Raw genomic sequence first — 22,921 nt, 5'->3', positions numbered from 1 at the left:
TACGACTTACCTATAAAATATGTAATACAATAGCAACAACAACAATAATAATAATAATAATAATAATAATATCTTTGAAGCTCAAGGCACAAAAGCAAGGTTATTTTGCACCTTGAGTGATTTAACACTGCCATTTTTCATCCTGGTTGTGGAAGCACGGTACCTCACTGCTTCAGTATGGCAGCGATCCAGTATTTAATTATTTGTTACTGACAGTAGATTCTATGTAACACATTCATACTTTGAAACTTTTTTAAAACATTTTTATCAGACTTTAACCCTTAAAAGTCAAGTGACACGGATGACAATGATGCCGCAAAAATGCTCACAACTCACAAAACGCTCCAATTATTATTGTTTTCGGTCATGAAAACAACCATACAGAAATTATCATATGTTAGTACATTGTTGATTCATATTTTACCTCAGTTCCATAAATGCCTAATGAGGCAGCTATTCCATTAAGTTTATTTTCCTGTTTATACTATGAAATCATTTACTTACTGGGCCTTTATGCATCAGTTACTGTAGGTGTGGCTGCATAAATTACACACGTTTTTTCAGACAGGTTAAATTCTGGTGACGCGCCATAGATCTCTCTCTCTCTCTCTCTCTCTCTCTCTCTCTCTCTCTCTTTCTCTTTCATACACAGTAAATACTCTTCAGTTGTAACCAACCGTCCTGTTCAGGATCAGGTAGGTGGTGTCTGACATAAAGACAGAATGATTTGTTTTGTCAGGTTATAAATGTTTAGTCTGGATATACACATGGATCAATCAGCAGGGAATTCTGTCTTTGTTGAGGAGTTTTGTTTACCTGGTGCATTATACTGTATACTTCTGTAGGCCTACTATATACTGTGCCTTTAATGTTGTACAGAATTGACAGATAAACAGCAGCAGAATGGATCTTTTAGATTTTCTAACTGAAGATGAGTTGATGCAGTTTTTTCACTATAAGAAGACAGAGATGTCTTGTATGGAGGACCCACAGACCTTCCTCACCCAACTCCGGGACCACGACCTGGTACCTGAGGATGTCTACAAGGTGAGAGACAACAAACATTCCCACATTAATACATAGAAACCTGTATGTGTTTGCCGTGTCCAGCGTGTTGGTGTTGCTGGTTGGTTAGTGTTTATTACTGGATGTTACTGGTATCAGGTGACACAGGCTAATTGTACAAAATGAAACTGAAAGCATTGTGCCTGCTTTCACAAAATAGAAATAATTGACTGGGCTCAATCCCTCTCACATACTTTTTACTTTATATATTTTATTTTGGTTGTTGACATTCATAAAAGAACGTTTAGGTGCCAGTGCTTTGAGGTAAATAGTTTAATGTAAGTCTCTATAGCTATAGCAAAACCTCTACTATAATAAAAACATTTTAATGCAAAGAAAGGACTTTTTTTAGTGCCACCAGGAAACCTGAAAACAAAAGACACTTTTAGTTTAAATGTAAAGAAATTAACAATGACATAAACGTTATTTGATGTACAAATTACAGGGTAACCCAAAAGTCTTCATACACAGAAGAAATTAGCACTTTTCTTTTGTTCCCTTTTTTTTTTTTTTTTTTTTTTTACAAAACATTTCTTTGTGTGGCCTCTGAGTGGCGCAGCGGTAAAATGCTCGCCCTATCATCCGGAGATCGCTGGTTCGGTTCCCGGGTGATGCTGTAACCTCTCACAGCTGGAGGTCTAGAGAGAGTTGATTAGCCAAGCTCTCTCAGAGGGGAGGGATGAGAGGTACTCGTGCTCCCACATTAATAGGGCTCTATAAACCAATCAGGGGCGTCTGTGAGCGGATAGCGCTGTCCTCCAAGTGTGTAACGCCGTCCCCAACAGTGCGTGAATGAGCAGTTCGAAAATAAGCGGTCGGTGATGTCACGCGGGTGGGAGGAAACACGTGATAGTCTGCGGCCCCCTTCGATTGAGTGGACGTAAAAGCTTAATGTGGGAGCCCCCTAGTGACGGGGAGGAATTGGATACGAATAAATTTGGGAGAAAATTAGGGAAAAAAATTCTTTGTAAACACACACACGATTCCATCTCTCCCACTGATGTTGCACTAATATTTACACATCTGGTGTTAGGTGCGTTATTGCACTTCAAATGTGTTCTTTTAAATTGTTTTGACACTGTATACCATGGCTTTTATGTATATAATATTAAACATAAACTAAGTACAAACAACATTGTGAGATTTTTAGCTAAAGCATTTTTCCTGTGTTTGGAGACTTCATGACATTCTGTATAAACCTGTAGATAAACACTTGCACATAGTTCTGATGGTTCTTTGTTCTGATGGTACTTTAACATTTCATGTTCATTTTCATGTTTTATGAAACTATTTGCACAGATAATGTTGTTGTACATAAATATACACACATACTGTATATAATAATATCACACATTGTGCCTTTACCTGTTGTACTTTCTCTCTGCCTCTCTCTCTCTCTTACTGTAGAAGGTAATAAAGATGAAAAATAAAGAGAGAAAGCAAAAAGGTGTCTATGAGATTTTGGACTGGGTGGAGAATAATCGAGAACAGTGTATGAAACTGTTTTGGAGTTGTGTGTTTCAAGATCACATCCTGCGGCAATATCCTGTTCTCCGCTTGCTCCAGAAAAGCCTTCTCGATGGTCAGTCACTCAATTGATTTGATATCAATTCTTATCTCTCTTGTAATTCTTTCAATCTGAATTCCATCTTAAAGGACTTCTCTTGTTTTAGGTTCCTTTAGGATTCATGAAAATCTCCTAAATGCTGATAAAAAAAATAGAAAAAAGGAAGCTGAGAAAGAAGAAAATAAACAGAAAGCGCACAAGACTGCAACAAAGAGAAAGAGAAGTTCTGAAGAGACAGATGATGAGGAAACTGGACCTTCCTCTGTGTTCAGTCAGAAGAAACCAGCTATTAAGCCTGAAATCTGTGAGTTAGTGGAAATGTGATGTTAAATTTATTTTGTCAGTATAACTTACAGCATATAATACAGACAGTGAAGTAAATGGAGTAAATAGAGTAGAAATAGATTAACAGGTAAATAGAGTTGGTTATGTATGGTGCTGTGGTGGGGCATTCTGGGAAATGGTGTTTAAGGAAGAAGCAAGTGCTGATGTGAAATCCTTTCTCTTAGTGCCACTGTTAAAGAGTGAAACACTTCCAGTTACCTGTGGAGATAAAAAGGGAATCCTGTATCCAGACAAGCTTGCCAAAGGTACATCTTTGTTTACACATCATCAAAAATTATAATGATATTTATAGTTTCAGATGTTCTGTAATGTCTCTAAAACATCTTCAATTAATCATGCATTTCAGGTATGTTATAATACACAATGTAATATTTGATCTAATGTTTCTTTAATTGCTCCACAAAAGGTAATTGCAATTCAGCCCAAACTACAGAAATCAGGTTTTGTATTTTTTTGTCTGCCTTGTTGAATGATAAACAGCAAAAAAAAAGATGAAATAATGCTGTTAATAAGTATACAGATGTAAAAACATCACACTTTTGATACCCTGGTGGTTGTTAAGACAATAGTCATTATTATTACCACAAAATGTGAGCTGAATAACTCCCGACCATACAAAAACTTTTGCCAACTAATGCCAACCTGGATTACTGATAAAATAGTATATATCATATAGTAAACATATTTACAGAAGGTACAGTAATATCCTATATACTGTAGCATAGAAGAACACAATCAATTACAGTTGCTTATTTAGCTGATGCAGAATACAGCTGAACTGAAGGTTAAGGGTCTTTCTCAAGGACAGGTTAAGGCTGTGAGTTACAAATCAGAAGGTTATTTGTTTAAATCCTAGCACTGCCATGGTTGGGTCTTTGTGTAAGAATTTACTGTAATTTTCCTGTCAGTCAAATGTACTGGATTATGTGTTCATTCATACTGTGTATGATATTACAGTACATGTAGTCTTGTTCTTCATTTTCATACATAATTTTAGGTGAGGATTGTTGCATATAATTTGCCTTTATTGTTCTTTAATAAAATTCAATTTTAAATACATTATTTGTTTCTCCAGGAGCAAAATGTAAGTGTATTCTGTCCCAGGACTGCTGGTTTACTACAAATGACTTTGAGAGATTTTCGGGAAGGGGAAATAGCAAGAACTGGAAACTTACTATCCGGTACCAAAACACTCCACTGCTGAAACTATTAAAGGTATTTTTTACATTTTATTTGTTTTTTGTACACATACCAAACAGTAAGAGTGCATTGGAATTTTTTGTACAGAAGCTTTTTGAGTGGCAGTATTGTGGCTTAGTGGTTAGCACCATCACATTGCATCTCAAGGTTTTGACTCCCACCTTAGGTCTGTGTGTATTTAGTTTGCATGTTCTTGGTGAGTTTACTTTCGGTGCTCATTTTCTTTCCCCAAGGTCTAAATTTATGCAGAGTTGCGTAACTACAGTAGCATGACTGTATGTGTGTGTGCCCTGCGATAGATTGGCAACCTGACCAGGGGGTTTTGTCATGGACAAAAACACAAGAAAGAAAAGAGCGGTACTATAAACATATAGTAAAGGAAATATATAGTAGAAAAAAGCTGTCAGACTATACACACCCTAACCATTATCCATTATCTAATGTACTATGGTGTATTTATACAGTACATGATCTTCAGATATAGCACTATTGCATTTTTTAGGAGGTGATGGCTGAGTCTTGCCTTATTTAGCAGCCTAATGATGAACATCCTAGAACTGTCAACTCTCTTCACCTTAGTCTCTTTGATGATAAGAGGCAGCAGGGGGTGGGGTTTCTTTCTGAAGTCCATTATTATTTCTTTGGTCCTGTCCTTGTTGTTTGTATCATCTGTTGATGTCCTCTGTATATTTAATGATGACTGTGTTGTCCTGGGTGGTGATGCAATTATTGGTGTACAGGGTATAGAGTTTGGGGTTGATAGCACAGCCCTGTGGTATTCCTGTATTGAGTGTAAGCTTGTACTGATTATAAGCTCAGCAAAGACCTTGTCGCTCAACTTCACCACCTGTGGTCCGGCCAATCCATTACAAGAGGGAGTTGGAACCTCCAGGTCCATCAGCATTCCTGCATACTGAACTTTAATAAAGGGTAAGAATCCTTACATATGTTCTGTTGTATGGTGCTGTAAATCCTTACATAGAACATATGTAAGGATTTCCTACATAGTTGTAGGAAGGTGTTTTATGCCTCATAGGTCCATGGTTACCGCATCGATTACTGATCTATTAGGGTGGTAGGAAAACTGAAACAGGTTGATGGTATCTGGGCCCATGGAGCTAATACTGTATGTGACAGCACCAATTTTTCTAAGTTCTTTATGCCAATCAGTTTAAGTGCCACTGGCCTAAAATCATTTGGAGTAGATGTTTCTGTTTTTTGTTAGTTTTTTGGCACGGGTATGATAATGGCAGACTTGGCATGACTGCTTGTGTGAGAGACAAGCCGAAGATGTCTGTATATACAGTACATACTCTTGCTCAGCACAGGCTTTTAATACTTTTGGTGAACACTGTCAATAAACCAATTAGAATAAAATATTAACCACTAAAAGGCTGCTAAATTAGATACTATAGCTAGATACTATACTGACATTCATACATAGTATTAATATTTTAAATAAAATCCTTCCCTTTTATCTTTTCTTTTCTTTTTTAAAGGAGGGTCATTTGCAGTGTCCACGCTCTCACAAAGGCTGTTGTCAAAAGGTTATTTTTATTATCATTATGCCTGTTTATTTTTTATTCAGTAGTATTATTCTTTGAATATTTGGTTATGATTTTATTTATTCATTCATCTATTTTTCTTATTGCAGAAAGTGTCATTTTCTTCTGGACCTGAGGAACCCAACAGTCCTTGTTAGTATAAACACACTTCCTTCCACTTCCACACTTTAAATTGTTGTTTTGAAATTAAAAAGCCACCATAGAAACTTTTTGAAGCATTGAATATTAAATCAAATAAATATAAACTAATGGTCATCATTAATACCTTCAACAGCAATTCAGCAAAACAGCGAGCGAGCGGACTCGTCCAAACTTGGCATCTCTGCTTTACCAGTCAGCTGTGGTTCTGTTAGTGGGTTTTTATATAAAAGCAGATTTACAGGTAAGTGGAGATCAGAGATGAGTTATGCAGTGTCAGTTGCGAAGAATCATGTCCAGAAAAAAATAAACACATTTTGAAAGCATGCATTAAAGCACATGATTAAATTACATGTCTAGTGGAATAGTATAGGACCAGACCAAAAAAAAAAGATGTAAATGTTTCGAGTGTGTTGGTTTGTTAAACCTGTGCTGCAGGGTCACGCAGTAAAAGCATCCGCACAGAGGAGCGCTGGTTCACTCCTGAGGAGTTTGTAATGCAGGAGTCAACTCTAACAGATGGACACTGGAAGAAAGACATACTGTATCAAGGGAAAACCATTAACTACCTGGTGAAGGTGATATAAGAGATGATATCTATACATCAGTGCAGCTGGGGCATGTTATAGCGCCTACCATTCATTGTGTGTACAGATCCTAGAACAAGATCATTGTTTATTTTATTCAGTTAAGTTATTCAGTTATTTAGTTATTCAGTTTAATCTTTCAATACAGTCTCGTTTTCTAATTAACAGAAACTTGGTATTAGATTATACTAGTGAAGATATCATGACTTGCATCTGTTCTGTTTCTAGAAGAAGATCCTGGATATCCATCCACAGTCATGTTCCTGTCATCTATGCTGTCCCAAGAATATTGTGAGTTTTAATTGCATGGTGCGGGTTTTAATATCAGTAGACTCATGAGCCAGGTTTTTTAAGTGACCTCTCATACTGTAGCTGTGTGAGACTAAAAAGAGAAAAATACCAAACTTAATACTGAGTTCATTGTAGTGGGCATTTTATATTATAGCTTCTATTATAGTGACCAGTACTTTATTTGATCATTACTGAATTAGGTTAATTGTCAGCAATTTAAAATTTATCTAAATTTGAAATAAGGATTGAACCTTATGGCACATCAAAATTGTAATGGTTTGAGTCAGATTATACTGGTTTAACTAAACTGTATTAGTTATATGTTATTATAATAACTAAATAGACTTTACAAAGCTGATGGAGATGTTTTCCAGCTGTAATTAATTAATTAATTAATTCTGCAGGTGTAAATAAAGCCAAGCCTGTCCCTATCCAGTACTTTCCAAAGAAAAGAATATTTAGCATATTTACACAACCAAGAAAACCAAAAATGTTAATTTATTTACAAAATAGTTTTTACAAGAAAATTGCATCTGCACACCCTGGAAATATTTTCATGTGTGGGTGAAAATGTACTCTAAATGTACTCTAAAAACATGCAATGCCTTTTTATTCTTCATTTATTTAATTAGTGGGAACAGGATAATGATGATGTGTGCTACATTTGTAACACTGGGGTAAATCTGGTGTGCTGTGACGGGTGTCCGCGAGTTTTTCACCATCACTGTCACTTACCCATTCTACAGGACGACACATTTGGGTGAGAAAGAATGTTAAAAAATTAACTAAAAAAATAATAATAATAATAATAATAATAGGAGTTTGGTTGTTTTGTCTGAAATCACTCCACAGTCTAAGGCTGTTTTTTTATGATTTAAAAAAGTTTGTGGGCCAGCTTGTTTTCAAAAGTTATATATTTACTTTTATTTAACTGTGTTGAATATAACAACTGTTTCTTATCAGAGTGTGTGAGACTCTGAAATATCAATAACAAGGGTTGGTGGATTTCCACTTTATTTCTGGTGGAACTAAATCTGAAAAACCCTACAAAAAAACCCTGAAAATCAGGCACTGGAAAAGGAAGACATATCTTTCTTCTTTTTCTCCGCCATTCAGTTTTACAAAATGTATTTCTGTTTACAATTAAAAATCTCAGCAGTCATGGAATATTTTGCACAAAGTCCTCTTCCACTGAAAAAGTCCTGCCTCTATTAGAGCTTGTTGTAGTTCCCATTTATGACCACTAAATAAATATCACTGCAGTAGATGATTACAGTACATGGGGCTAAATCTGCTGACAAATAATCTAAACCATAACTGTTCTATCAGTATGTATTAATGTGCAGGTGGATGTGTGTGTGTCTCTGTCTCTCTCTGTAGGGATGAGTGGATTTGTACTTTCTGTGTATTAAAGGCTAACCACAGATTGTGGATTCACATGAGCAGGAAAGGCGCGTTGGACAGTCCTGTTTCCATGAACAATATGGTACACACACACACACACACACACACACACACACACACACACACACACACACACACACACACACACACAATGCTTATGCACATTACAGTTATGGTTCTGATTCTTTGTGTTTTCTCCATCAGCGCTGTGAGTATTTGCTATTGCGCTTGTATAAGGCAGCTACGAAGCAGATGTTTGCTCACGACCCTACTGAAAAGGTACGAAACTCTTCTTTATGCTCCACATTTGTTTAACCCAATTATTTATTTAGCCCCAGCACAAATCTAACATCCTTCTAAGAGGATTAATGAAATAATATTACAGAGCGTTTGTTAAACCTTGTCCTTGTGCAGGTGCCGAGATATAGCAGTGTGATCTCCAACCCCATGTGGCTGGACAAAGTGAAGATTAAACTGCAGAAAAACGAGTACAGAACAGTGGGACAGTTTGTAAATGACATAGACTTCATCTTCAACAACAACAAGACCTTTAAAAAGGTATAATACAAATACGTTTACATTTACACCATTTGGTAGATGCCCTTTTCCAAAGTGGCATAAATTTTGAACGGTTGAGGGTTAAGGATCTTGGACACGTGTGGTGGTGGGGTTTGAACCTCAAAGCTTCTGATCAGTAGTACAAAGTCACTGAGCTACCCCTGCCCAAATTAATAATTTTTTTCATTAAATTTTTTAAATAGATTAATTATTAAATTATAGGTTGATATTTATATCTGTCAAAAATTTGTTTTTACAAAACAGATGTATCCTAATTTAAATGTATTAAAGTAAAATTGTTAAAATCTTTTCATGTAATTAATATAACATATATGACCCAAGAAATGGAGTTGATCTTGCTAATAAAAAGTTTATTCTTGCAAGTTAGCTTCATGCTGATCATACAGTACATGGTTAACTGTACCATTTAAGAGCATGTTCTTTCTTAAAAACATTAAATTTTCTTTATATATGTACCCATGTTTGTGTGTTTTTAGGATAATTGGGGAGCCAAATTGAAAAAGAAGTTTGAGGAAGATTTTAACACCATCTTTAAAATTGAGTAGCATTCAATTATCATTAAATGTCTAAAATCTTTATTTAAAGTTTACATTGCATCAGATCTATTTAAGTGACCTTATTGTCTGTGATTCAGCTTTTTTTTTTTTTTTTTTTAATCTGTTTATTATTGTTTTTGGATGCAGGTATTTTTGTAAGTCAAAGCTCCAAATTATGGAACAATTCTTTATATTGTTATATAACAAATTTTTATAAACATCTTTACATTTTATATACCTTTAAAGTGAATTAATGTACATGTGTCTCCTAAAATCTCACATGTCTTATTTTTCTGTGGTTTATTTTTAGTTTAGTTATTTTTGTTTCTTTTTTGTGTGTGTAGGGATGTCTTACAGGCATGTCTTTTACAGTACACTAATACCCTCTGTGATCTACTGCTGTTTCAGGCTGCACAATTCACTGCACTGGATTTGTAGTAATATACAGTGATAAATTATATTGATATTAATTATTTATAAATAAATTGTTATTTCGTATTCTAGTTCTTGCATGGGTACAGTTTGCACTATTTAACTTAAAGTTGTTGCTGTTTTTGTTTTACTAAAAAAGGCGTTATGTGAGAATCTGCTACACACTATACACACTTAAAAATAGTATGATGTATATTATATTAATATAATAGTAATAATAGAATGTATTCATGTACTTTATTGTGTAGTAGTAGTATGCATGTAGTATGTATAGGTGAGCTCTTTAAGTAGCTTTAAGTAACTAAAGTGTCTTTTATTTGGCTGCAGCTAGCAAAAGCCCTGACACGTTTCTTCAAAGAAGTGATTTTTAAAATTTTTTATTAAAAAAAATATATATTTCTGCATCATGTTAATGTTCATTAAATGTATATTTTCATTGTGGCATTACATAAGAAAAGAAATTTTATTATTATTATTACTTTCTCCATATCCTCATTTCATTTATTTTACCCCATATTTATATTTTTCTGAAAAATGCCAAATGTCAGTACAGACAGTTGTAAAGTGAAATGGGGCCTCTTTCAGTTTATTTAAATTCAGACAAATCAGGAATAAAAGATTTTCAGAAATATAAGAAATTTGCTAGCATTTTCCTTTTTTATTTTGAGGTAAATATTTTAACTTCTTAAATTTTTGCACATTTGTTAATTTATTCTAGTTTGTGCATGCAATGAAGTGATCAGAAAATTATGCCATTCTGTAACTTAAAAATGTTGGTCTACAGCTCTGTGCATTTGAATAACGGCAATTAAAAATTATACAAACCTCTTCCTTGTGTTGTCATATTTCTGCCACAATCCTAAATTAAAAACACAATCTCTCTTGCATGCTTAAACTTGTTCTCATGCGCTCAGAGGCTCTCTCATGTGTGCTCAAACTTAATTTGTATGAAATAAGACTCGATTAAATATAAATAAAAGGATTAAATAAAGAATAAATAAATTTAAAGTTGATTGAAAAAGAATGGCAAAACAAACAAAGTTTTTGATGCTGTTTCTTACTTTTGTTTCTCAGTTTTCCATGTGCTGCATTTTACATTTTCAGTTCAGGTTTAGCCTTAGCATGTTACACCTCGCCATGTAAAATGGCATGTTAAACAAACATGTTAAGCCTTCACAGAATCTTTGTTACACCTTGACCTTGTGCAGGTGTCAAGATACAACAGTTTCTAACTATTTTTGTATCTAACTATTTATATTAATTGTAAGTAATTGTAATTTTGCTTGTTTATAATAGTTGTTCCAGTGAGCCAGAGCCCCAATCCTATGGAACAATTAATATTTAAATCTCAAATATTTCTATTTCAAGCTAAAATCTTTATATTGTTAAAAAGCTATATTACACAAAACTTTACAATTTTTAATAAATTTATGATGCAATGCAATTCAAAATGCAATTAAATCGTTTTACATTTATATCCTAAAATTCTAAATTTCTTATTCTCGTGTTTTAATTTTTAGATACCGTGGAACTTTGGATTACGTGCATAATTTGTTCCGGAAGCAGCCTCTTATTTCAAACCAAATTGAATTTTCCCATAAGAAATAACAGAAACTCAAATTATTCGATCAACAGCCCCCCCACCCCCCCAAAAATACCCAAAAATAATTAACACAAAATATTAAAGAAAAATAAAACAAATTAATCGGCTCTTTACCTTTAAAAAAACAAAAAAAAATCATGACATATAAGTGTTTCCGTTTGTGCGCGCAGTCGCTGTGTGTAAGCTTTGAAATATAGATTTTTGTATGCTAATATTTTGAAATGTTTATATTAATTTTAATTAAGACACCTTTTAAGAGCACAATGAGCCAAAACACACCAGCAAATCTACCTCCGAATGGGTCAAAAAGACAAAATTGACATTTTTTTTAAGTGACTTAGTCATAGTCCAGTTCAGATTCTGTGGCAGACTGTTTGTTCTCAAAATCACCTCAATATGGCTAAATTACGGCAATTTTGTAAAGAAGAGTGCACCAAAATTCAACCATTTTGCAATTTGAAAGACCATTACCAGTTATTGCAATTGTTGCTGTCATGGGTGGCATAACCATAATTAAATTTAGGTGTCAATCCTTGTTCACATAGGGCCAAGTAGGTTTGGACAGCTGTTTCCCTTGAAATCATCATTTAAATGAAAATCATCATTTAAGAACGACATTCTGTATTTACTCATCTTTGAGATCATCAAATACATTCTAATATTACACAATTATTTAAGTGTGACAAATATACAAAACTAAAATTTAGGAAGATTCAAATATTTTTTTCACAAAAAAAGTCAAGTAGGCTTTTATTGTCATTCCAACCATATACAGTTCAGCACTCAGTAAACAAAACAATGTATTAATAATGCAACAACATAAATTAACAACACAACTCTACCGGAACCAGCTAGCTAACTAAGCGACCAAATTAACTGACTAACTTCTACAGTATACAAAAGAGACAACAATGGACAACATACAAAGAAGTGCATGTGCCAATGTGCAAACAAGGAGCAAAAAGAATATATATATATAAAAAAAAGAATACTTTATAAATATTGTAAGCTTGGATCGGTCAGTTTAGACCACAGATGCTGAGAAGGACGGCAACTGGCAACCCGCTGTTATCCTTGGTCAGCTAAAGTGCCCTGGCTCCGAGTCCAGTTTCTGAGGGTTCTGTGTGGTGTCATAGCGTGCACCTGTAGACTTGCACCTAAATCTGTTATCGCTCCTCGCTCACTCCGTAGGCTCTCTACACAGACCCCCCCCCTTCTGCAGGTGCACGAATCTGCAAAGGTGCCCTTTAATTTGCCTTAGGGCCCCTGATCCCAGCCGAGAAAGCCGCCTAGCCGACAGATGTCCAGGAGAGACTCCCATTTGTGGCCATGCCCAGAGTGAGCTGGGAGGGGCCAGTCTTGGCTCATGTCAGCAGGAGAGGTTGATGTCATGGGAGCAGGCAACCTGTTACAGTAGAAGAAGTAGAGACAGTCAAAGTTGGGGTTCTGGAGGACAGGGGAGCTGGCTAGGTGGACTTTAGTTGTTGCAATGCTTTTTCAGCCTCTTAGTGCCTCTTTTCCGGTTATCTCTTCCTGAGTAAATTTAAAATCAGTTTTGTCACAGAGGAGATGCTGATAGCTTTAACTTTTATTCTTTTTAATCTACTTTGAGTAATCAATGGCTGATTCAGTACACTGTGTACTCAATCAGCCCCAGATGGAACTCTTTTGGGGCTGCTGTTATCACGGCTTTTCTGAGCTCTTTGAGCCGGGGCTTGGTAGGGCCTCTGGCAGATGACCATACTGGGTGAATTTTTTTTTATCATGCCATATGAAGTGAGTGAGCTCTGGCTCAGTGGAAAACACATTTTGGATGTCAGATCCTCTCCTCACTTTTTAAATAGATTTATACAATAGAGCTCTGTGGTATTTTTCTTACTCATCTGTTGCATTCTGTAGTTTACTAGTCCTAATTGTTCCACTGCAGTGTAGGTTCCCTGCCATAAAGCCAGGAACTAACAGCTGGTGTTGTAAAGTTACAGAAGCATTTGGTCACCTAACTGGAATTCCCGGGGCTGTGCTGTCCAGTCATAAGCTTTACATTGTGCCGTCTGCGCTTTTTCCTATGCTTCTACACTATAGGAAGCGTGCTGCTGATTTTGTCTTTGGATTTGCACATACTTCACTACTGAATGTGATGCAGAGAGCTGTCTTCCCAGGCTTCACTTACCACATAAAGCAAACTGTGTGGCTTCCTCCCAAACAGAAGCTTCGTTTGAAAAAATAAAAAAGGAGTTTTGGCCATCTTTGTCCACTGCTTGCCTCAACATCCTCTTTAAAATCTGCTTGAAGTGCTCCACCAGACCTTAGGTTTGTGGATGGTAGATGGAGGTGTGGATCTTCTTAATCTGCAACTGCTGACACATGTCTGCCATTAGTTTAGCCATGAATGGAGCATCTTGGTTGGTGGGAAGCACTTTTTGAAAACCCTTCTGTCATTAACAGCTCCCTGATGATGTTTTTGAACATAGCCTTGCTTTGAATGGCTTTGGGTATCAAGCATACTGTATTCTTAGCCTTTTGCTGATTTTGGAAGCGGCACATTAAGATGATTCCCAATGTGCTCAAACAAGATGCTGGGCATGATGATGGGCAGGGGAATCAGTGGGGTGGGGGCTGGTTTCTCGGGTGCTGCCTTCTGGCATTCAGGGCAGTGCCGACAGAGATTTTTCACTTCCACATCAAGCCCTGGCCAGTGAAACCAATCTCTAATTTTCTTTATAGTATTCTTTACTTTAAGGGGGCAGCTGCATCAACTTTCCCTTGAGGTACCACTTGTAGATCATGCTGCTCTCCCCTTCACTAGGTAAAACACATAACTAGCCAAATTTCCATTTTGCTTATCCTGCTGAGAAAGGGAAGTAAAGGGCTACAGGGAAGATTACCAAAAGTTAGCAAAAATTTGTAAAATTCTTTTTTTTATAAAATAGTTTTATTTAATCTATTTATTTAAAAGTTAATCACAAATCGACATAGTGTAAAGATAGCTTATGCACCTTCAATATACGTAGTTAAGCCCTGTCCACAATTTACACCTTAAGGAACCTACTGGAAACTACTCTTGATTAATTAACCAAAAATAAATTACTTTAGACATACTTCAATCACACTGCAATAAACACTACAGAACAGCAAAAATTAGTATCACGATAAAGAACCAACCATGTTCAAAAATTCTTTATTTATACAAACTTTTACTCCTGCACCATAGAGAGCATCCTGACGGGAAACATCTCAACCTGGTTCGGGAACAGCACCATGCAGGACAGACGAGCTCAACAGAGGGTTGTGCGATCAGCTGAGCGCATCATCCACACCGAGCTTCTTGACCTGCACTCAATCTACAGCAGGCGGTGCTGGACCAAGGCCAGGAAAATTGTGAAGGACCTCAGCCATCCCAACAATAGACTGTTCTCCCTGTTAAGGTCAGGAAAGCGATTCCGCTCCCTGAAGGCCAACACAGAGAGACTGAGGAGGAGCTTCTTCCCACAAGCGATACGGTCTCTCAATCACAATCACACCACCACATAGTACTGACCCACACATATGGTTTTTACACACACACTGGACATTCTGGACATTCGTTTACAATAGTGGCCACTGCACAACTACACCTGGTGGTCATCATATCACTCTGTCATGAGTCACTTTAAATAAATCACTTTTGAGCATATTTTGCACTGCACTAGACACTTTAAGTATGTGGATTGCACAAACGTTGGACATTACCATTCTTTCATTACCATTTATTCTAACACCATTCCACACAAAAATTACATAAATATATACCTACCCGTTCAGCTGCTCTTATTGTTCTATATTTCTTCATACATTCTTCAAATATTTTCTATATTGTGTATTTTTGTTGTACAATTATATATTTTTTTACTTTAGTTTTTATATTTTATTCTTTCCTAGTTTTATTTACCCTATAATTTAATTTTCATATTTATTTCCTTTTTCTGTTCATTGTTTTCTATTCTAGGTCATGAGCAATTGTCTAAGCATTTCACTGCATATCGTACTGTGTATGACTGTGTATGTGACAAATAAAATTTTAATTTAAATTTGAATGTAGTGCTTGGTGTGATCTCACCCACCGGGATTATCACAATATTAATTTAAGTAACATTCAGCAACAATACTTGTTATATAACATGAAAGATTCATTAGACGATTTGTGTTTGGGAAATCAACAAAAAGTAAAAAAATAAATAAATTACAGATTCAGGACAAATTGTCACAGAATTTCTAGGGAATTTATGTGGTAAAATTGGGAAAAAAGAAAAAAGGTATCTGCCAGTTATTTTAACATCTGCAGTTTGCTAAAGAAGAATATGCACTATAATCTTGTCTTTCATGTCTTTTGTTGAAGATTTTGCACGGAAATATAAATAGACAAGAATAACACACAACGGTGACAAGGGAAAAAAAATGAATCTGTGATGGGCAGGGGGTAATGGGAAAACAGTAGTTATCAGCTGGACTTGTGCATGTCTGTGCATATTTATCAAATTCATGCTTATCTGTGTTTTTACAAGATTTTTCTTCCTGAAAATGTATTTTTTTGCCTCCATATCCTCATTTCTTTTATTGCACTGTTGTAAAAACAAAAAAGGTGGAGCCTCACCAAGTTTCATTTCTTCAGAACTGCTCTGAAAAGAGCTCATATCTGCTCTGAGAAATCTTTCTAACAACCAACCTCCACCTGTGATATTTATATTTCCGGATATTTTATCAGTGATCAGCAACTCATCAAGTCACATACTGTACACTGACTGTAAGTATCAAACTATCAAGAAAGAACTTGCTTACTATCTTAAGACGCTCTGCAGGAAAATGAAAATGTAGTTCTTAGTGGAAAAAGTCTGACATTTTCTTTAATTTTAATTAAGCATGCCAAATGACCCTGATAAAAGTGGCACTTTTCCATTTAGCATAAACAAATCTAATTTAACACTGTTACGGAAATATTATTCAGACTTCGGCAGGTGGCTCACACACACACACCACTCATATTAGAGCCGGTGTTGTATTTAATCATATCTTTAACTTGATAGTGCATTTTAGTACACCTAATCGATGAAATTAAACATGGTTTGTGGTTTAAATATCAGGAAAAGCAAGTTGTAAATGTTGCTGTCACTGCAATTTGTGCATAAACAAGTGTACAAACCTATTCTTTTATCAACTTGTGTGTTCTTTCTGGTTTCATGCACTGGGAAATCACTGCAAATAAGCTTACAACAATGGAGATCCTCTCTGGATCCTCTCACCAATTGTGCAAGTTCTCCATCTTAAAAAGATGAGAGAGACCTGTAATTTTCATCATAGGTATACCTTAACTTTAAGAGACAAAATAAGGGGAAAAAAAATCAGAAAATCACATTGTAAGAATTATAAAGAATTTATTTGTAAATTATGGCGGAAAATAAATATTTGGTCAATAACAAAATTTCATCTCAATAATTTGTTCCCAGCCTGGCTGGGAACACTATTTTGTACTATTTTGTTTCTGGTGTCCTTTGACAGCTCTTTGGTCTCTGCAATAGTGGCGTTTGGAGTGTGACTGTTTACGGTTGGACAGGTGTCTTTTATACTGATAACTGATGCCAATGATACACGTAACGAGTGGAGGACTCTAAAGAAGAAGTTTCAAGTCTGTGAGAGCCAGAAATCTTGCTTTGTAGGAGACCAAATTCTTATTTTTCCACCATAATTCACAAATACATTCTTTAAAAATCCTACAATGTAATTTTCTGGATTTTTTCTTATTTTGTCTCTCATAGTTGAGGTTTACCTACTGTATGATGAAGATTACAGGCCTCTCTCATCTTTTTAAGTGGGAGAACTTGTACAATTGGTGGCTGACTAAATACATTTTTGCTCCACTGTCTATAATAGATCTATTTGTAACTGTTTAAAATTTTTTGTGGATTTTTAAATGTAGTCTATATTTTACAGTGAGTATTTAAACAATGAAGGATTGTTGTAAAATAATAGGTTCATGGATAAAATGAAGTAATTTTCTTCTTTTTTGATCTTCACTGTTCACCTACGGATCAATTTTAGAGTTGTCTTAATGTTTTTGTTGAACTCACACATTACAGTACAAATTCTATTCTTTATTTCTATTGCTACAACTTTTGAACAACAAATGACCTGTAATGGTTAAACTAGGAAAAGGTCTAGTATTCAGGACTTGGAAGGTCCAAATTTGTAAATGTGTGTAGATAAATAACCAACACTTTTGTAGCACCAAGCTCTCTCTTTTTATTTCCTTCACACACTGCTTGTAACTTCCTGTTTGTTTCTTTTTTTATCTACCCACAACCCCCCCCCGGGACTTTCCATATCATTTATTGTAAACAGCCACTAAGGGGTGACAAACAACCATTACCATAATCTACAAAACTTATAGTATTGTGCAATAGTTTTAAGCAGGCATGAAAAAAAAGCTGTAAAGTAATTAAGAAATTTTTTTTTCTTAAATTTTTTTTTTCTAAAAAAGTTTATTTTGTATGTTGGTTAAGAATAAAATAATTATTAATCTCATTCTCATAATTCTTGGTGTGCTGAAGCATTTAGATTGCCCTTTACTGTGGATAACGGGCCTGATTAAATAATTAACAGGTTTTGGCCAAATCCTTTAGTCCATACACTCTCAGAAATAAAGGTAGAGTTTTGTACTAATGAAGGTCCAAACCATTTTTACTGGGGCAGTACTTTTTAAAGTCACAGAATTGTGCCTTAATATAGAGAAACAAATTTGTACCAATTCTGTTGTTTGTACCATCAAGGACATTATTTGTACCATGAGTAACATAATGTACCTTTTGTTTTATAAACTTACTGGTACATTATTTTACTTTAAACAAAGGTACAAATCTTGTCCTTGAAAGTACCACCACAATCACCATCAATTTTGTACCTTAATGGTATCAAATTTGTTCCTTCGGGAACTATAAAAAGTCATTTTCCTATTGAATATTGAATGAGACATTCAATCAATTTATTATGAACATATACAGGGGTTGGACAATGAAACTAAAACACTGGCCAATTTAGTGTTGGAGGTTTTCATGGCTAAATTTGACTAGCCTGGTGGCCAATCTTCATTGATTGCACATTCCACCAGTAAGAGCAGCATGTGAAGGTTTAATTAGCAGAGTAATAGCACAGTTTTGCTTAAAATATTGCAATGCACACAACATTATGGGTGACATACCGTATCAGTTTTTAAAAGAGGACAAATTGTTGGTGTGCATCTCATTGGTGCATCTGTGACCAGGACAGCAAGCCTTTGTGATGTATCAAGAGCCACGGTATCCAGTGTAATACTGTATCAGCATCCATCAAGAAGAACAAGTAACTGGGGACAGGAGTAAGTGGGAGTAACTGGGGACGCAAGAGGAAGCCGTCTAAAAGGGATGTCCGGGTGCTAACCTGGATTATTTACCAAAAAACATAAAACTCAACTCTCCTGTTTCCACAAAACTGTTCGTCAGGAGCTCCACAGGGTCAATATAATCGAAAATCAAAAATCTTGGGCAGTGGATAATGTGAAAATGTGTATTGTTCTCTGAAGAGTGCACCTTCACTGTATTTCCCACATCCGGGAGAATTACGGTGTGGAGAAGTCACAAAGAAGCGTACCACCCAGACTGTTTCATGCCCAGAGTGAAGCATGGGGGTGAATCAGTGATGGTTTGGGCTGCAATATCATGGCATTCCCTAGGCCCAATACTTGTGCTAAATGGGTGCGTCACAGTGAAGGATTACAGAACCATTCTGGAGGACCATGTGCACCCAATGGTTCAAACATTGTATCCTGAAGGTGGTGCAGTCAGGATCATCTGCAGATTGGTGCATCAGGAAGATAATGTACCAATACACACAGCAAGACTGCTGACAGAGTGGTTTGATGAATAAAAAAGTGAAGTTGAACATCTCCCATGGCCTGCATGGCCACAGTCACCAGATCTAAATGTTATTGAGCCACTTTGGGGTGTTTTTAGGGGGGGCAAGTCAGGAAACATTTTCCTCCAACAGCATCAGATACTGACCTGGCCACTATTCTACAAGAAGAATGGCTCAAAATCCCTTTGGGCACTGTGCAGGACATCTATCTGTCATTACCCAAAAAGAAATGATGTTGTATTAGATGCAAAAGGAGGCCCTACACCATACTAATGAATTATTGAGGTCTAAAACCAGACGTTTCAGTTTCATTGTTCAATCCCTGTATGAAATATAGGTTTGAACACTGCATTTCAGGTTTACAATAAATAAACAAATAAATAAATAAAGAATAGCTAAATAGGCTAGTTTAATAAATCACTTAGGGGTCTGAAGGTGTTTTGAGGCCCTGAAAAAGCTCTGACATGTCCTGACACTTGTGCATTTTTCAGTTACTTATAAACATATAAAAATGGCTTAAGTCTGATTACACTACTGTATATACAGCATAAACTGGGCTACAGTAATATGTGAGCAGCATGTATTTACAATTTATATTTTGGAGAAAATGAAAGTTATGTCTGGTTATTGAAAACTACAAAAAAGAATCATCATCTTGCTCACTCATTCAAAGAAAACAATATATTCATTGAACTTTTCTAAGATGAACTTAGATGAACTTATTCATAAAAGGCACATTTATGGCCACACAAAAACACACATTCAGGGTAAAACAGTGCAAACAGGTACAGTCCACAATGAAAAAGGGGTGTAAAAGGGTTGGTAAAAACCCACTCTTACACCCTATACCCAGTCATACATCTTTGTGCCACTCTCAAAAAAGCAGTTCCTGTTCAACTGATAATATACTGTAAGTGAACATTTAACTTTAACACTGTTATTGAAATATTATTCCGATTTATATATTAGACCAGGTGTTGTATTTAATCATATTTTTAAACTGACACTAAACAAAAAAAAATATATATAAGAGTAAGAGATATATCTCTTATATATTTATAAATATATAAATATATAAGAGAATGTATGTTCTGTTAAGAATGAGACAATCAGTCATGTAAGATTTTCAGACATTTTAAGTTTGCTAGCACTTACTATTTCTAGGAGATATACAGTAGATGATATAATTAAACAAAACTTAAAACTGCTTAAGTAGACTTACTATACGAAATTAAACATAATTTAAAAGTGAGAAAAAGCAAGTTGTAGATGTTGCTCTCACTGCAATTTTTACATAGCAAATAGGTGTACAGTACAAACCTGTTCCTTTATCAACATGTGTGTTCTTCTTGTTCTCATGCACTGAGAAAAAAAGCTTACAACAATACAGTTCCTCTCTGGAGTTTATCTTTAAACAGTGATGTCAGACACATACCAGTACATATATAATAGATCTATTTGTAACTGTGTAGAATTTTTGTGAATTTTGTGGACAGTTGAGTTAAATGGATATTTTTTTATCTTTACTGTTCATATACTGATCCATTTTTAGAGCTCTCTTAAATGTTTTTGTTGAAGTTACACATTTAAAATTATATTCTATATTTCTACTGCTACAACTTTTAAAGAACAATTGACCTGTTACAAATTATAGAGTGTCAAGTATTCAGTACTTACAGTATGTGCAAAACAGATCACAGACTAGATTGGCACTGTATTACCTTAACCAGTATTATTAACAAAACCACAAAAAACCCAATACTTTTTCCACATGAACTGTACCTGGAGACAGAATTGTACCTGTACCTGGAGTGCTGATTGTACCACAGCATTGTTGACTTAAATCTGGTCAATATTGGATTCTTAAGAGGGACAAATGGTTTGGAGCACAGTGGTGTTCAGGGTGAAAGGAAACCCAATACCTCGTGCCTTAAAGGGGCAGATGACACAAAACAACAGCAGTGGTCGCACTGCTGGAAATTTGGAGACCTGTGGTCCCAGCAAAGAATGTGGTGGAGTGGATGCTATATGTATTAGCAGTGCTGAGCACTTCTGGCTCAGTTTGAGAGAAAGACCAATAGGGAGGGTTTTGACTTGAAAAACAAGAAAGTCTTGGTTTACGAGTACCGAGTATCATTTATCACGCATGCGCTTCAAGTTTTGATCCCGAGTGTCATGTGATAACTGAGCCAATGATTTTTCTCTTTTTTCTGCTGTGGAATTGTGGGTAATCGCCTCCCCTGCTCGGTCTTAGTGCGCGTCTCTCACTGGTATAATCAACATCTGTGCATGCGTGTACTGTTTACTATAACACTGTGACTATGTGTGTGCGTGTAAAACATCTTTTATTTTGTGTTTCTATGTGTGTTTGTGTACAGCGCATGTGTACTGTTTATTATAACATGTGTGTGTGGTGTAAAGAAAAAGTCTCATTAGAGAGGTTAAAGATCTTCTCTCTCTCTCTCTCTCTCTCTCAATGTCAGCATGTACACGCGCGCGTTATTGGGCACCGTGCCCCTTCACACACACACGCTTCTCCTCTCGCATTCACACACACTCCTCCTCCTCTCTACACGCACACACACACACACACACACACACACACACACACACACACAGCTGTGTCGCGATTTTTTTCAAAGTGCAGGTTAAATTTATTTATTTTTACTTTACAGTCAAGTTAAAAACTTAAAAAGTTTAAGTGTCAGTGAGGCGGTGTTTCTGTGTGTGTGTGTGAGAAAGTCATTCTGAACAGAGGAGAAAGGGTTTTTGTGTAAGACAAAAAGAGGGAGTCGCAGAAACACACACATGCACACACTTACACAGCGCACACGCGCGCAAACACACACACGCACAAACATACTCAGCACAAACACTAACAGAAATACTTATCTGTCTGAATTTATTTTTACTTTTTTTAAAGGTAAAGTGCAAGTTAATTTGCTTTATTTTCACTTTCTATTTTGTATTAATTTTTTATGGGCTGTGGAACGAATAATTTGAGTTTTCATTATTTCATTTGGGGAAATTTGGTTTACGAATGTTTTGAACATGCTTCTAGAACAAATTATCCTCGCAATCCAAGGTTCCACTGTATACTGTATGTGTTTATAATACAATGACCTATCTAACCTTTATATCTAACAATAACTGTAAATACATCTAGATTTCAACAGTTATTAAACTGTGTGTATGTGAAGACATTGATTAGGAGGTTTAAGGTTTAATTAAGTAACTTTTATCTCTTTCTCTGTTACCATATCCAGATTTTTTTTTTTTTTTTTGTGCAGGGTTAGGGGTAATGGAAGTTTGATGCTAAAATAGACTGATTGGCTAAAAATTGTGTCTAATCCCAACTGGCCCCTTTCACAAGTTTCAATCTCTCTTTTTTTTTTTTTTTTTTTTACAATAAGTTTTAGGACGCAGGACATTGAAACATGCAGATTGATCTACAGTTAGTTATCATTCTTTGAGGACAATCAAATATCAAATAATCAGCATCATTAGTGCTAAGTAATGTGCAAACACCAAAAAAAAACAGAACAAGGTGTCACGGTTGATGGGTTTCAGGCATGGTATAAGTGCAGAGATAAAAATTTTAATTCAAATTTAAATGTAATCAAAAAAAAACCCAAAGTAACTGCATGTAAAAAAACAGCACAGATTACAGATACTAGACAAAACAGGTC

General features: G+C 35.6%; 2 protein-coding genes across 8 annotated transcripts in view; both read left to right on the top strand.

Moving 5' to 3' along the window:
* The first annotated feature begins 894 nt into the window (after positions 1 to 894).
* On the top strand, positions 895 to 10,536 carry LOC128515601 (nuclear body protein SP140-like). Its single transcript, XM_053489686.1, has 15 exons — positions 895 to 1,047; positions 2,473 to 2,647; positions 2,739 to 2,936; positions 3,142 to 3,222; positions 4,053 to 4,192; positions 5,677 to 5,724; positions 5,832 to 5,874; positions 6,017 to 6,124; positions 6,319 to 6,458; positions 6,696 to 6,758; positions 7,391 to 7,518; positions 8,139 to 8,244; positions 8,367 to 8,441; positions 8,577 to 8,720; positions 9,218 to 10,536. Exons 1-15 carry the CDS (start codon positions 904 to 906, stop codon positions 9,284 to 9,286), a joined length of 1,662 nt encoding a protein of 553 aa, XP_053345661.1. The 5' UTR covers positions 895 to 903; the 3' UTR covers positions 9,287 to 10,536.
* A 5,420-nt stretch (positions 10,537 to 15,956) lies between these two features.
* LOC128516056 (nuclear body protein SP140-like protein) overlaps positions 15,957 to 22,921 on the top strand; it is a 44,727-nt gene continuing 37,762 nt past the window's right edge. For all 7 annotated transcript variants that reach the window (XM_053490358.1, XM_053490354.1, XM_053490353.1 and 4 more), the window contains exon 1: positions 15,957 to 16,092. The gene's annotated coding sequence lies outside the window, so the exon portion shown is untranslated. The remainder of the gene's footprint in view (positions 16,093 to 22,921) is intronic.

Source organism: Clarias gariepinus, chromosome 28 (genome assembly GCF_024256425.1).
Source record: "Clarias gariepinus isolate MV-2021 ecotype Netherlands chromosome 28, CGAR_prim_01v2, whole genome shotgun sequence".
NCBI classification, from domain to species: Eukaryota; Metazoa; Chordata; class Actinopteri; order Siluriformes; family Clariidae; genus Clarias; species Clarias gariepinus.
This window is presented reverse-complemented; position numbering and strand designations above follow the sequence as displayed.